Source organism: Corylus avellana, chromosome 4 (genome assembly GCF_965113065.1).
Source record: "Corylus avellana chromosome 4, dhCorAvel1.hap1.2, whole genome shotgun sequence".
NCBI lineage: Eukaryota > Viridiplantae > Streptophyta > Magnoliopsida > Fagales > Betulaceae > Corylus > Corylus avellana.
In genome coordinates this window covers 28,514,708-28,530,586 of record NC_142493.1, presented here as the reverse complement: position 1 = coordinate 28,530,586, position 15,879 = coordinate 28,514,708, and the positions used below count along the sequence as shown (strand labels likewise).

The window sequence follows — 15,879 nt, the reverse complement described above, 5'->3', positions numbered from 1 at the left end:
ACAACACCGGCTTTCTTGAAAGAAAAAAAAACTATTCCTTGTCTGGGGTAAGGATCTAAAATAAACTAAATTTGAAGAGAAAAACACCAAAAAATATAAATAAATAAATAAAGAATGATATCTTGTAACCTGAATACTTGGGTGACACCCTCTTTCATTACTTCAATAGCTAGTTTATTACTTACACAAAAGAAATAAAAAAAATAAATAAATAAATAAATAATAAAAAAATAAAAAAAGAGCAAAGAATGATGATAACAGTGTTCAAAGATTACCCGGAATACTGATTTGAAGCCAATGCCTTTCTGCCCTATATATCCAACATTAGATCCTTTCTTTGTTGAATTTCCAACATCACAAAGTGCTCTGATGTTTTTAGCAGAGAAGCCTTGCTCATTATTTAGAACAATAATACCCGACTCTTGAAGAATGAATGTCAGAGTCGGTTCCACGTTTTCCGGATAAATATTATCATCAGCATTTTGAACCTGAAGCAAATGAACAATAAATGGATTGATTTATTGAGGGGGAAAAAAAAACCAGAGACTTCTCCACAGCTATTGTGAACTTAAAACCTATAACCAAATTCAGTTATAAAATTGAACATATAAAGATTCCATTAATTCAGGAATTACTATAAACCAAGAATGATATGGATGACATGAAGGCAAACTATAAACAAGATCCCATTTCCCAAGTCCAACAAACAGGGGCACTATAATCTTCTTCTGTCACTCTGCTTTACAAAACGACATACTAACTAAAAGGATAACTAGTGAGAATGTAAAACCCTACAACTAGAAGTCACAATTTGATCCTGAAAGTATATTACAAATTAGGCTCATTTCAGAAAACGTAGTTACATTTCTTCCTTGCTTTTCACCACGATGCTAAAGCTTATAAATTGTAGATAAACATGCTAAGGCACATTGGTAGAAAGTAAATTCAGCAATGGAACAAATACCAAGCAGGTACACAAGAATTTAAGATTCTCAAATTTTCAACAAAATGATAATTTCGCTTGCCAAATCCGACCATAACTATATTGAAGAAATTCAGACATTGAACCTGTAAGACTGTAATACCACAAGCAGAAAGAAAGAAGATAAAGATTGTAATCACATTGAACCGATTATAAATAAAAGAAGAAAAAAAGGATGTAATACACCAGATATCTAATTGAATTATTTGTAACCAGCATATAATTCTGATGATATTATGGTAGTGCCTATAGAGTATATATCTCCGATGTTCTTATAGGGACAACCAAACTCCAGATTTTCTAATACTGAGACACCAAAAACCTTTCGCAAAGTGAAAGGCCAAATCTTTATGGTTCGATACCAGATTACATCATATATACAAGAGCATATGAATACATATTTCAAGTTTACAGTTCTTATGGCTTTGTGTTGCTTCCGAATGCAATGATGGCATTCCCAATGTGAGTAGGTATGATGGATTGATGGTGCAAGAGTTTGTGTGTGCACGCACATACGTGTATATAGCCAATGTGCTCTAACTTAAACAGCACTACTCCCGTAAGAACAGGATAGAGGATGAAGTATTGCATTCAAAACTAACAGGGTGCATGTAATTTACTGTTGGGAAAATTGATAATTAATTGGCAATCAATTTTCCACCAGTCCTTTATCCGAAAGACAAGTTTAAAAATAAAACACACGAGAACACACCAATCACACACATACACAAAGTTTACGTGGTTCAGCAATATGCCTACGTCCACGGGGTGTGATCCGGTCTCCTTCTTTACTATTGAGAAATATTGAGTACAATAGTACAAGCCTGAACCGCTCAAGTTTAATACTCCAAACCCAAGCCCTTAACCCTTTGTACACCCCACTCAACTGTCCCTCTCAAATACCCAATAAATAAAAACTCTCTACACTTTGTAAATGCCACAAAGTGCTCTCACCAATTTGGATTTTCCGGATCCCCACTTAACCAAGGACTGCATGTCCTTTTATAGAGGCTTAATCACGAAAAATAGGAGAACAATTTTAATCTAATTGCTACTGAGAAAACGAAACCATCATGAATACAAAGACTTTTCCATGATGAAGATAAGCATTGTAGCTTACATGTTTATCCACACTCGTTTTCTCCAAAAATCCAATTCCAAGTTGTTCTTGGACTCCTTTTAAAACTGTTGAGAGGTTTTTATGAATAAAGTATAGAGAAAAGAGGAGGCTGTTCAAAGATTCATAGCCTACCTCACACATTATATATAAGCTTTGAGAATACATAAATGACCAAATTGCCCTCATACCCTAATACATTCTTCTACATTCTTCTAACACATTCTTCTACATTCTTCTAACACTCCCCCTCAAGCTGGAGCATATATATCATATAAGCCCAGCTTGGAACAAATAAACTCTAACCGGTTACGACATAAAGACTTTGTAAACATATCAGCTAATTGGTCTCCAGACTTCACAAATACTGTAGATATGTTTCCATTGAGTATCTTGTCTCGGATGAAATGACAATCAACCTCAATGTGTTTAGTCCTTTCATGAAAAACCGGGTTAGATGCAATATGTATGGCAGCCTGGTTATCACAAGATAATGGGATAGGAGTAGTAGTCGAGAAGCCGATCTCCTGAAGGAAATGTTGTAACCATGTCAACTCAGTAGTCGTATGAGCCATTGCCCTGTACTCTGCTTCAGCACTAGATCGTGCCACCACAGTCTGTTTCTTACTCTTCCAAGTTACAAGATTACCACCAAAGAATGTGCAATACCCTGTAGTAGACCGTCTATCTGAAGGAGAACCTGCCCAATCTGCATCAGTAAAACCTTCTACCCTGAGATGTCCATTTGGTCTATACAATATTCCTAGACCAGGTTGTCTCTTTACATAACGAATAATCCGAGTAACAGCTTCCCAATGTGAAACCCGAGGAGCCTCCAAGAATTGACTGACAACACTAACGGCATATGAAATATCTGGCCTGGTGATAGTAAGATAGTTCAACTTCCCAACTAGACGACGGTATCTGCCGGGATCTTCAAATAATTCACCTTCATCCTTTAGTAATTTCTTATTTGGATCCATTGGAACATCAACTGGCCGAGAACCCAAAAGACCTGTCTCTTCTAATAAGTCAAGTGCATACTTTCTCTGGGACAAGTTGATACCTGTTCGAGATCTAGCAACTTCAATGCCTAGAAAATATCGAAGTTTGCCCAAATCCTTTGTATGAAATTGATCCTGTAGGAATTGTTTTAATCGGGCAATGCCTCCTGAATCATCCCCAGTAATGACAATGTCATCTACATATACCACAAGGAGAATATAGCCAGCACTAGTATGTAAGTGGAATACTGAATGATCTGTCTGACATCTCTGCAGACCAAACTTCAGTACCGCTTCAGAGAACTTTCCAAACCATGCCCGCGGTGATTGCTTGAGACCATACAATGCCTTTCTTAATTTACAAACATAGCCCGGAGACTCCCCCTGAGCGACAAACCCAGGTGGTTGCTCCATATAAACTTCTTCACTCAAATCCCCATGGAGAAAGGCATTTTTGACATCCAATTGGAACAAGGGCCAATCAAGATTAGTAGCCATGGAAATAAGAACACGAATAGATGAAATTTTGGCAACAGGAGAAAAAGTGTCATCATAATCAATACCATACGTTTGCGTATAGCCCTTAGCAACCAACCGAGCTTTCAATCTTTCAACCGAACCATCAGGATGAAACTTAACTGTGTAGACCCATTTGCAACCCACAGTTTTCTTATTAGGTGGTAAGGGAACAAGCTCCCATGTCCCATTGTGATGCAAGGCCTTCATTTCCAATTCCATAGCTTGCCTCCAACCAGAGTCAGATATTGCAGCCTGCACTGTCTTAGGAATAGAAACAGTAGAGAGATGGGAAAGAAAGCAAGAGAATGTAGGGGATAAAGAACGAGTGGAGACAAACTGACTAATAGGATGTTGGGTAGTGCAAGAACGTGTACCTTTCCGTAGGGCAATAGGCAAGTGGTCGGATGGATGTGGAGGCAGCGGATCTGGAGACGATAAGGATGATGATGGCGGTGCAGGAGCTGATGGTCGAAGTCGGCGTTGATAAACTTGGAGTGGAGCAGGTTGGTGGTGAGGTAGCGAGACCGGAGGAGAAGGAGAGACCGGCACAGAGAGAAGAGGAATAGGCAGCGGAAGAGACTCGACATCAGGCTCAAGGGAAGGGTCACCCAAAGAGGTAGTAGCAGAAAAATAGGGGAGAGACTCAACAAATGTGATATCGGCACTAGTGAAGTAGCGTCGAAGAACCGGACTATAGCAACGGTATCCCTTTTGGGTTGTGGAATACCCAAGGAAGACACATTTAGTAGCACGAGGGTCAAGCTTATCAAATCCGGGACCCAAATTATGAACATAGCAAACACACCCAAAAACCTTCAATGGCAAGGAGAAAGAGGAGGAAGAAGGATATAAAAGAGAATGAGGAGAGGTACCATCTAAGACCGAGGAGGACATCCTATTAATTAAATAACAAGCGGTGAGGACAGCATCACTCCAAAATTGTTTGGGAACATGCATATGAATTAAGAGACAACGTGCGATTTCTAATAAATGACGATTTTTGCGTTCAGCCACACCATTTTGTTGTGGAGTGTGAGCACAGGATGTTTGATGGATAATGCCTTTATCAGACAAATAAGAGGCAAATGAATGAGATGTATATTCTTTAGCATTATCCGAACGCAAAATACGGATTTTCTGAGCAAATTGAGTCTTAATCATAGTGTGAAAAAGTTGGAAAATAGAAAATAACTCTGAACGATTTTTCATTAAAAATAACCATGTCATACGGGAAAAATCATCCACAAAGGTCACAAAATAGTGGAATTTATTGGCTGCGATATTAATTGGACCCCATACATCAGAATGAACTAACTCAAAAGCACTAGAAACCCTATTAACAACACGAGACGGAAACGAGACACGATGATGCTTGCTAAGCTGACAAGCTTCGCAAGGCACAGACGTCTCATGACGAAGACTGGGGACTTGATGCTTCAATGTAGAAAGGGAAGGATGACCAAGACGACAATGCCACTGAAGAGCGGAGGCCGACGACTGCAACGCATGAGAGGAAATTGTGGGTGCTAGATCGAGATAATAGAGGCCATCAACTTCATGCCCCATACCAATCATCCTCCTCGTCTTGAGATCCTGAAAAATGCATAGAGAAGGATAAAAACTAACTGAACAGTTAAGGGATTTTGTGATTTGACTAATAGATAACAAATTAAAAGGAAAGCCAGGGACATGTAAAACAGATAACAACTCAATGTCAGGACTCAGATGGGTAGTGCCTAAACCGACCACTTTGGATAGGGAACCATTAGCTAGGGTGACACTTCTAGGTGATGCGACAGGATGATAATTAGAGAGGAAAGTAGACGAACCAGTCATATGTTCATTGGCGCCAGAATCGATAACCCACGGGTTGCTAGTGGAGGATAAAAGACAGTGAGATGCAGTACCTGACTGAGCAAGAGTAGCAGTGGAAGAGGAAGAGGCCTGCTTATGGGCTAAGAACTGAGCATACTCATCTTTCGGGATGGAGATGAGATCATTCTCAAGGGGTGAGCTTGGAGTACCAAGTGGTCCAGCCGGGGCTAGAGAACCCTCATGAGAAGTAACCTGATTGGCAAACCCGGATGGTGTGCCATGTAAGTCCCAACAAAACTCCACAGAATGATTGGTACGGCCACAATGAGTGCATTTGCGAGGCCCACGACCTCCAATGCGACCACCTCCCCGGAAATCACGGCCACCACGAAAACCACGACCACCTCGACTGCCACGCCCCCCACGGGTACCACCATAACTACCACGGGAAGCAATAAATGCAGCACGATCACCAGTACGTTCCATGCTCAACAAAGAACCATGATCAGAAATAGTAGCACGCTGAACCCGAGAAAAAACCTCAGAAAGCAATGGGAGACCAGAACCTCCCAAAATCTGCGCACGAACAGACTCATACTCAGGTTTCAAGCCGAGAAGAAATCGAACCACATCCACATCTTGACGTTGCTTCTCCATTTTCTGCAAGTCAGTGGAGAGTGGCTGATACATGTCTCGTTCCCGACAGACGGTCACAACCTGATTGTAGTACTCATCTAAAGATTGAGTACCTTGTTCTAGTCCAAAATATCGTTGACACACCTCATAAACTCGAGTGATATTCCCAGCGCCAGAGTACATATGCCGGAGATGATCCCAAATTGTTTTAGCAGTAGGAAGATAGAGACATGAGGATCCAATGTGAGGTTCAATACTATTCAACATAAGAGATATAATCTGATTATCGGCCTGGTCCCAAAGGCCTTTGGAGTCATCTTCCGGAGATTGCTCATATTCGAAGTGAGAATACAGACCTTTCCCTCTCAAGTATACTTCCACAGATCGTGACCAATAACTATAATTTTTGCCATTAAGTTTCACAAGTGTCATAGTAGCCGGACCCATAGAGGCAGAATTAATTAAATCGGAAGGAGGAGCCATGATAATGCACTAACCAGATGCAAACAACTACACAAGTCCACCAACCAACGAACTACCAAAAAAAACTCACACAAAACAGCCCCAACTCAAAGCAAAGCTTGCTGACAATGATGAATGCCAACCAAAAACAACTCAAACCATGGTAGAATCGATAAAATACGTCAAAAACTGACCTGAACCGGACTGAAGTTGAGCAAAAACAGGTCTAAACCATAGTGAACCAGAAGAAACCGAGAGAAATTAGCAAAAACTGACCTGAACCGGCTTGAACCTGGCCTGAACCGGACTGAACCGGCCGGAAAATGGACTGAACCGGCCGGAAAATGGACTGAACCGGCCGAAAAATGGGCTGGACCGGTCTGGACAGGGGATAACCAGAAACCGGATAGCCTTATCCCGGTTGAGGGTTGGGATATCCTTATCCCGAATACGCGACAGCAGGAACCCGGAGCCAAACACCCAATCTTTGTCTGTGAAAACTGCTGGAACCACGCCGGAGACTGCCAGACATCGCCGGAAATGCGCTGGAGACAGCCAGACCTTGCCGGAACTGCGCCGGAGACAGCCAGACGCGCCGGAGACAGCCAGACCTTGCCGGAACTGCGCCGGAGACAACCAGATCTCGCTGAAACTGCGCCGGAGACAACCAGACCTCGCCGACGACAACCAGATCTCGCCGAAACTGCGCCGGAGACAACCAGATCTCGCCGAAACTGCGCCGGAGACAACCAGACCTCGCCGACGACAACCAAACCGTGCCGGCGACACCCAAATCGTGCCGGAAAACAACCAACGACGACAAACACACCTCCGACAGCACTACAGACAGCACCAACCGATCATCGACGACTACTTAAGGCCCATGGAGATGACGGCGGTTCATACCACCGGCGATGGAGAACCTAGCGCCATCTTCCACCACGGGCTTGAAGCCCAGCACTTCAACTACGTTCAAGCAGTAGCAATATAAATGGGAGAGGAAAAAAAAAAAGAAAGAGAACCGGGGAAGAAAAAAAAAAAAACGATTAAACTAAAAGAAAGAAAAAGATTTGGGAGAGAAGAATAAGATATCAGGAAAAGGTATAAACCCTAGGCTTTGATACCATGTTGAGAGGTTTTTATGAATAAAGTATAGAGAAAAGAGGAGGCTGTTCAAAGATTCATAGCCTACCTCACACATTATATATAAGCTTTGAGAATACATAAATGACCAAATTGCCCTCATACCCTAATACATTCTTCTACATTCTTCTAACACATTCTTCTACATTCTTCTAACAAAAACTAACCTTATCCTCTTATAGATAAATATGACTTGAGCCCACTAACTTGAATATTTATATTTTCCAGCAATTATCTTCACACTTGTTGATAATTTGAGCCATTATCAACAATCTCCACCTTGGCGAAAACTTGGCAACCTCTACCTGAGACCTCAAGTCCGCATCTTGACCGATGCCCATCCCCACGCCCTGGGATGTCGTACAAAACACTATCTACACCAACAGTAATAATTCTACAAGAATTATCATGCTCCACCATAAAGAGCACATGCACTTAGAATTAAACCATTCCAAGAATTTTCTTTTTTGGCATATGTCGAAAAAATCCTGCTAAAAAATATGGTGCAACTTCCTTCCATGTTTGGTTCCCATGAAATTCATCAGCCATCAACACCCTTTTCCACCACATACCCGACATAAAAAAAACCAAACCAATGTCTCGTATGCAAATGTGGACCCGCTAATAGAACACATCCATTATCTTGACATTTTTAGCGGTCATGCCAAAGGATGTGCATGCCCTTATCAAAGAGCATCATCATAATCATCTCTCACTGCAGCGAGAGAAACACTATTAGCGTTTTTGGAGCAATCTGCCAAACATGCTCCTCTCAACGTTTTGTGTAGCCCAAATTGGATGTCATTGACTTGTATTTGCCACAAGCCAAAGTTCATTTTCCCGTCGAACCTTTCAATCCCAAACTTCAAGGACTGCATTTCTTATTAACGAGTAGAAATCCGCAACCAAGCTCTGATACCAATTGTTGGGAAAATTGATAATTAATTGGCAACCAATTTCCCACCAGCCCTTTATGCGAAAGACAAGTTTAGAAAAAAAACACACGAGAACACACCAATCACACACATACATAAAGTTTACGTGGTTCAGCAATATGCCTACGTCCACGGGGTGTGATCCGGTCTCCTTCTTTACTATTGGAAAATATTGAGTATAATAGTACAAGTCTGAACCACTCAAGTTTAATACCCCAAACCCAAGCCCTTAACCCTTTGTACACCCACTCAACTGTCCCTCTCAAATACCCAGTAAAGAAAACTCTCTACACTTTGTAAATGCCACAAAGTGCTCTCACCAATTTGGATTTTCTGGATCCCCACTTAACCAAGGACTGCATGTCCTTTTATAGAGGCTTAATCACGAAAAATAGGAGAACAATTTTAATCTAATTGCTACTGGGAAAACGAAACCATCATGAATACAAAGACTTTTCCATGATGAAGATAAGCATTGTAGCCCACATGTTTATCCACACTCGTTTTCTCCAAAAATCCAATTCCAAGTTGTTCTTGGACTCCTTTTAAAACTAACCTTATCCTCATATAGATAAATATGACTTGAGCCCATCAACTTGAATATTTATATTTTCCAGCAATTATCTTCACGCTTGTTGACAATTTGAGCCATTATCAACATTTACCAGTTAAATAAAGTACATGCATACATATCGCAAATAATCTTCTGCACAATAGCAACTCACAAAATAGTAAACGTGTGACAACTGATAAATACTAGAGGAGATCCACTTTCGTATTCTGTGATATGTTGACCATTTAACTACCACCATGTATTTCAGACCTTGCCCTTTTACATATTGCTTAAGCTTCTGCCATTGCAAAATGTGATCAATTTACTAACAATTAAGTGTAAAAGTATCCTTCATGTCTCTGTGCACTTATATTTGTAGACGATAGTTGTAGTTGTTAGAGTGAGAGAAGAAAACACTAATAGTAAAATAATAACAATACCAAAACTTACCTAAACAGTGATACTAACAAAATATTAAGGATATTCATCTTTCAACCAACATTCAGCACCGGGAAAACTTCTAGCAACTACATGGCAACTGTAGATTATACCAGCAATATTTAAAAATATAACAAAATCTTAACAGAAGATAAGACGCGTAGAAAAATCAACTCTACAAACTTATATGGTTCATCATGTGAATAGTCGTAGTAAGCACATTGAAAGAGATAAAGACAATGCTATTACCAGCTCAAGAAGAAAATGTGAATCTTGAGAATATAACTCTTGTGAAAGACAATGAAGTGCTCTCCCCAGGCGAGCATGCTGCTTCTTCAACATGCTACTTTCAGTGCTAGAAAAACTTGGATCCAAACCAAATTCATCCTGCCTGATAGATTCAATGACCAAGGCTGCATTCTTAGCTTCATCAAGTTTAGACAAATGTAGTGTGTGACCACTGCCAATTCTATCATCAAAAACTTCTAACCCATCAATTGATCGACAAACTTCAGTCCTTTCTTCATTGCACCCATCTTTCACAACAGATACACTCATATTTAGTTCCGAAATGGAAGACTTACTCAATGCATCTTGCATATTCTTTGAGCCTATGCTTTTCTCAGGCCCAGTAACTTTCAAGCATATAGTTGCACATGAAAACAGCTCAGTAGCATCAGTGGAACAAAATGAATGGTAATCATCAATCCACTCCACAATACCAAGAGACAATCCCACTTCATGAAGCATGAGACGCTGCTCTGTTTGATTGCATTCACACAAAATGGCAGAAGCAGCATCTTTGATGAGAGAGCGCATTCCAGAAAGCAAGACATCAGCAGCAAAACCACGAAACTCTGTGGGTAAATAGCCAAGACAATCAAGGACAAACCTTGACACAATAGGCACAACTTTAATCATTTTGCATAAGTTAATGTGTAACTCACTACTCAAATTACTAATAGCAACTTCATCAACAATTTTCTGTCTAGTGTTTCCTTGCACAAGAGAGTTCTGGCCGTCATTTACTTCCATATTCTCCAGGGAATTCTTCATAATAACTTCAAGTGCTTGGCGTGCATGACATTTCAAAAGAGGCAAGGGAACATATTTTTCTCCCCCAACTAATGAGAATAGAGATAACAGCTGCAGTGCTGTTCGGAAAGGGGATCCTTGAATTGCAGCTTCCAAGAATGAATCCACAGTAGCTGAATGATCTATGCGCACGACCTTTCCATCTTTAGTCACTAAACAAAATAACTCTTCTGTATTGACTTCATTCAACAACCATGGTACAAGAGGGCCAAGTGATGGAGCAAATATCAGGTCCCAGTGTGCCCATAAGTTTAACTCCGACATCAGTGGTGCTCTAAGTAAGACTTCAATTGCGTCCTTGGATGTAACAGATTTGAGGTTTACAGCTTTCTGGCTGAGGTCAATTCTCACCTTGGTGGTTTCCAATAAATCATTTTCATTATGGGTTGATTCTTCAACATGATACATTTCAAATAATGTTGCAGAAAAAAGGACACCTTTAGAAATTACAGTGTTCTTATGCTTCCCCACAATATCTAGAAAATCTGCCATGGAACCATTTTCTGAAATTTTGAAACTGATCAATGGGAATTGCCTCATGAGCAGTGATGAAATCATCTTCTTCGTCAATATTCCATTATCCCATAATCCATTCAAAGCTTGTGACACTAAAGCAACCAACTGATAATGGAGCATGCAGACCTCCAAAGGAGATTTTTCATATATGTCACCTGTTAAGAAGTTGTATATCTCATCAGGTAGCAAAGAGGCATGTTTTTCGAGGAACATTAAAAAGTCCCCATAACCAAGGGACTTGAATGTCTTGACACAAAATTGCTCCACCAGCCAAAATTCACAATCATAAAGCTTCCTCAAGAGTATAATTCTCCTTTCAAGAAGTGATTCACCATAAGTCTTGATTTCATACTCGAGCTCAAAATAAAGTGTCACTTTCCTGATAATGTCTTCAGCAGAAACACCTGTGACATCTACTTACATGAGAACAAGATATAAAAGTTAATATGGGGACAATATTGAAATGATTGTAAAATGAGGGAGGGAAACTCAAAAAGAATCAACAAAGTAGAAGCTGTGCAAATTCACTTATCAAGTATTTAACACCAATTATTCCCAGCAAGCCAAATGAAAATCGATCTTTTGGTTAGTGAATATCAAAGTCCAACGTAGAATTCCTAGAAATTTAAGCAAAAATATTACAGTATCGGCACTATGAGGAGAGTCTAATCAATTAAACTTCAGCAAAATTTTAAAAACAGTCAAGATAATATCAAAATGTGTAGGCAAGTCACAGGGGTTTGAACTATGACTTGGCAAAGCCTAATTTAAAAGCAAACAGTACTCATTGTGTGTGTGCTCCACACCGTGCTCAGTTATGACTAGTGCATCCTTAACACTTGGTTCAACATCTATGATCTCATATTCAGAACATCTTTCATACGTATTTGTGTCAATTCCTGTTGACTTGTGGTTTGGAGAGTATCAGGCATGCAGTCCCACATTCCAGATTTGATAGATGAGATCTGCAATATGGAAAAAGCAATATCATAAGGTTTAATCTCATATCGAAGCAACACATCATGGATTGTTAGGTACATCTATGCAAACCGAAGAAGTTTTTTTTTTTTTGATAAGTAATACTGTTATATATCAAAAGCACAGAGGGGCGCAACCTATATACACGGGAAGTATAAAAAGAGAGCACCTAAGAGAAAGAAATGAAAAAGGAAGTCAGAGAAACTAATCACTAAAAGAGCTAGCCAAGCGGCCGTCCAAGAGTAAAGAGTAAAGAAAAAAAGATGAGTCAGTTCCTCTATAGTCCTAGTAGAGTTCTCAAAACATCTAGCATTTCTTTCAATCCATATACACCTCATAAGACACAGAGGGATCATCTTCCACACTACCGCGCTTCGAGCACGTCCTCCCGACCACCACCAATCGAACAAGTCCCTCATCCTGCAAGGCATGACCCAATGCAACCCAAACCGACTAAAAATAGTATGCCAAAGAGTACTTGCGATTTCACAGTGGAGAAGAAGATGATCTACTGACTCTCCTGTCTTCTTGCACATACAACACCACTCCACCACCACAAGGTTCCTCTTACGCAGATTATCGTGAGTCAAAATTTTGCCTAGGGCCGCGGTCCACTCAAAAAAAGCCACTCGCAAAGGCACCTTTGTACGCCAAATACTGTTCCAAGGAAACACCTCATGGTCAAAATTGGACAAGGCCTTGAAGAGCGACCTAACCTCGAACTTGCCTTTCTTAGACGAGGACCAGCGAGTATGGTCCACAGTACCTATGGAGATCTTACAAGAGTAGAATCGATCAAAAAAATGAGAAACCAAATCCATCTCCCAGTCCTGGACGGGCCGCACAAAAATGACATTCCACTCCACAACCCCATTTCTCCAAGAAAAATTATCCTTCACCCAAGCTTCTTTGTGTCTAGCGATACTGAACAAGGACGGGAAGTCATGCTTCAAAGAATTTTCCCCACACCAAATATCGTGCCAGAAACGAACTTTCTAACCCACCCCTACCTCAAACCGAATACCTTTGGCAAAGAAGTTCCAACCTTGTCGAATATGCTTCCATAAGCCCATACCATGAGAACCTGAAACCTCCTTCGTGCACCACCCACCTTCCTGGTCTTCATACTTAGCTTTAATAACCTTGCACCAAAGAGCCTCACTCTCATTCGCATATCTCCAAAGCCATTTCTCCAAGAGAGCTTGATTAAACTGATGCAACTTTCAAATGCCAAGACCACCGTAGTGCAGGGGACGACAGACTTGGTTCCAATTTACCAGATGAAACTTAGGCTCATCTTCCATCCCTCCCCACAAGAAATCTCTTTGGACTTTCTCAAGCCTTTTAGCTACACTCATAGGAATCGGAAACAGAGACAAAAAGTAAGTCGAGAGATTAGTCAACGTACTCTTAATTAGAGTTAAATGGCTTCCTTTAGAGAGATACATCCTCTTCCAACCTGCCATCTGACGCTCCATCTTTTCGATCACATCATTCCACATAATCGTATCCTTATACGGCGCTCCAAGTGGGAGACCCAAATACTTCATGGGCAAATCGGCAACACTACACCCAAGGATATTAGCTAAAACCCTAATGTTCTCCACCTCTCCAATAGCCACAATTTTTGACTTTCCAAGATTAACTCTCAAACCCAAAACAGCTTCGAAACATAAGAGAATGAGACGCACATACCGGATACTCGAGAGAAGCTTCACAAAAAATCAGAGTATTATCAGCAAATAAAGAGTGAGAAACCACCAACTCCGAGAAGACCCTATCTCCCACCGATAAACCAGTCAAAAGGTCTTGGTCAACCGCCACATTCACCATCTTACTCACGGCCTCTATAACAAGCACAAAAAGTAACAGAGAGAGGGGATCCCCTTGCAGAATTTCCCTCGAACTGTTAAAGAACCCTTCCGGAGAACCAATCACAAGATGAAAAATCTTACCAACGTAATACACCACTCTATCCAAGCCCTCCACCTCTCACCAAAACAGCACCTATGCAGCAAATACAAAACAAAGTCCCAATTTACATGGTCATACGCCTTTTCCAGGTCCAATTTACAAATAACACCTGGCACCCCTGACTTCATGCGACTATCCACAAATTCGTTTGCAATGAGACCCGAATCTAGGATATGGCGACCCCCGATGAAAGCATTTTGAGAGTAGGATATAACCTTACCCAAAACAGTTCTCATCCTATTGGCGAGAACCTTAGAAACAATTTTGACACCCCTCCCACCAAGCTAATGGGCCGAAAGCCCTTCATCTCCACCGCATCCGCCTTTTTCGGTATTAAGGAAATAAAAGTTGCATTCAAGCTTTTCACCATTTGATGTATGCGATGAAACTCATCAAAAACCGCCATAACATCTTGTTTAACTACACCCCAACAAGCTTGAAAAAAAGCCATGGAGAAGCCATCCGGACCCGGTGCCTTATCACCATCAATGCCTTTTATCACCTCCCAAACCACCTTTTCCTCAAAATCTCTTTCTAACCACCTATTATCCTCCTCATCAATAGACAAAAAAGGCTGGTTATCCATTCTAGGCCGCCATGATCTTTGCTCCGAGTATAAACTTTGATAATACTGCACAATGTGATCTTTTACCTCAATTGGATCATCGAATAAGACGCCATTAATACGAAGCACTTCCACACGATTGTACCTGCGATGAGAATTCGCTATCTTGTGAAAGAAACGAGTATGTCGGTCCCCCTCCTTGAGCCACAAAGCTCTCGATTTTTGGCCCCAATGAATTTCTTCATACAACAAGGTATTCTCCAAAACTTTCAACATTTCCGCCTTCCAAATCTTTTCCTCTTGATCTAACGGAACTCCAACAAACAAAAGATGCATTAAGTTATAGCACCTAAACCATCTGGAGGAACCTAAAAGATTATTTTATAGAACACAGAAAAAAACCATGCTGCAGCCATGCGATAAAATTCATTTGGATACAAATGTCTTAAACAACATATACTTCAGATGGCATATATAACTAGACATGAGCAATAGACAATACAGCATTGTCATTTTCAAACAGGTTAGGGAAGGAGAACCCTGAAATTTTACAAGGCCACGCATCAAGAGCCACTTACGGTAATCGTACTTTTCTCTTTGTGAGTAATTAAGGACACTGAGATATATTTTTTTTTTGATAAGTAAAAAGATGAATTAAAGAGCGCAAAGGGGCGCAACCCTAGTACACAAGGTGTATACAAGAGAGCGATTAAGAGGAAGAAAAAGAAGAAGAAAACATAAAAAGAAAGTCAGGGAAGCTAATCACTATAGGCGCTAACCATCCAGCAGTCCAAGTGAAAAGAGTGTACAAGAAAAAGTGTACAATGTCCTCTATATTCCTAGATGAGTCCTCGAAACATCTAGCATTTCTCTCACTCCAGATGCACCACATGAGGCAAAGAGGAACCATCTTCCACACAACAGCACTGCGAGACTTGCCACCCACCCACCAAGAAGCATACAACTCCCTAACACAACCAGGCATCACCCAACACAAACCAAACCGAGAGAACACGGCATTCCACAAGATACGCGCAACCCCACAATGAAGAAAGAGATGATCAACTGACTCCCCATCCGATTCACACATGCAACAACGATTTACCACTACAATACCTCTCTTCCGAACATTATCCAATGTTAGAGT

The 15,879-nt window shown here is 40.8% G+C and overlaps 2 protein-coding genes across 2 annotated transcripts in view; both read right to left on the bottom strand.

Annotated features, from left to right (window-relative positions):
* Positions 1–15,879, bottom strand: part of LOC132177655 (protein NO VEIN) — a 50,272-nt gene that overhangs the window by 19,016 nt on the left and 15,377 nt on the right. Inside the window, exons 5-7 of the mRNA XM_059590071.2 lie at positions 12,099–12,180; positions 9,854–11,628; positions 276–488 (exon numbers count right to left, since the gene is read on the bottom strand). Of these exons, the coding sequence (XP_059446054.2) occupies positions 276–488; positions 9,854–11,628; positions 12,099–12,180 (2,070 nt within the window). The remainder of the gene's footprint in view (positions 1–275; positions 489–9,853; positions 11,629–12,098; positions 12,181–15,879) is intronic.
* On the bottom strand, positions 5,093–7,538 carry LOC148586577 (uncharacterized). The gene is made up of 2 exons (XM_088515403.1): positions 5,452–7,538; positions 5,093–5,215 (listed from the first exon to the last, which is right to left on the bottom strand). Exons 1-2 carry the CDS (start codon positions 6,554–6,556, stop codon positions 5,178–5,180), a joined length of 1,143 nt encoding a protein of 380 aa, XP_088371529.1. The 5' UTR covers positions 6,557–7,538; the 3' UTR covers positions 5,093–5,177.

Coding starts and splice junctions, on each gene's coding strand:
- LOC148586577 (XM_088515403.1), bottom strand. CDS start 6,556: ATGGCTCCTCCTTCCGATTTAATTAATTCTGCCTCTATGGGTCCGGCT. Junction 5,216..5,451: donor CGCCAATGAACATATGACTG/GTTCGTCTACTT, acceptor TGCATTTTTCAG/GATCTCAAGACGAGGAGGAT.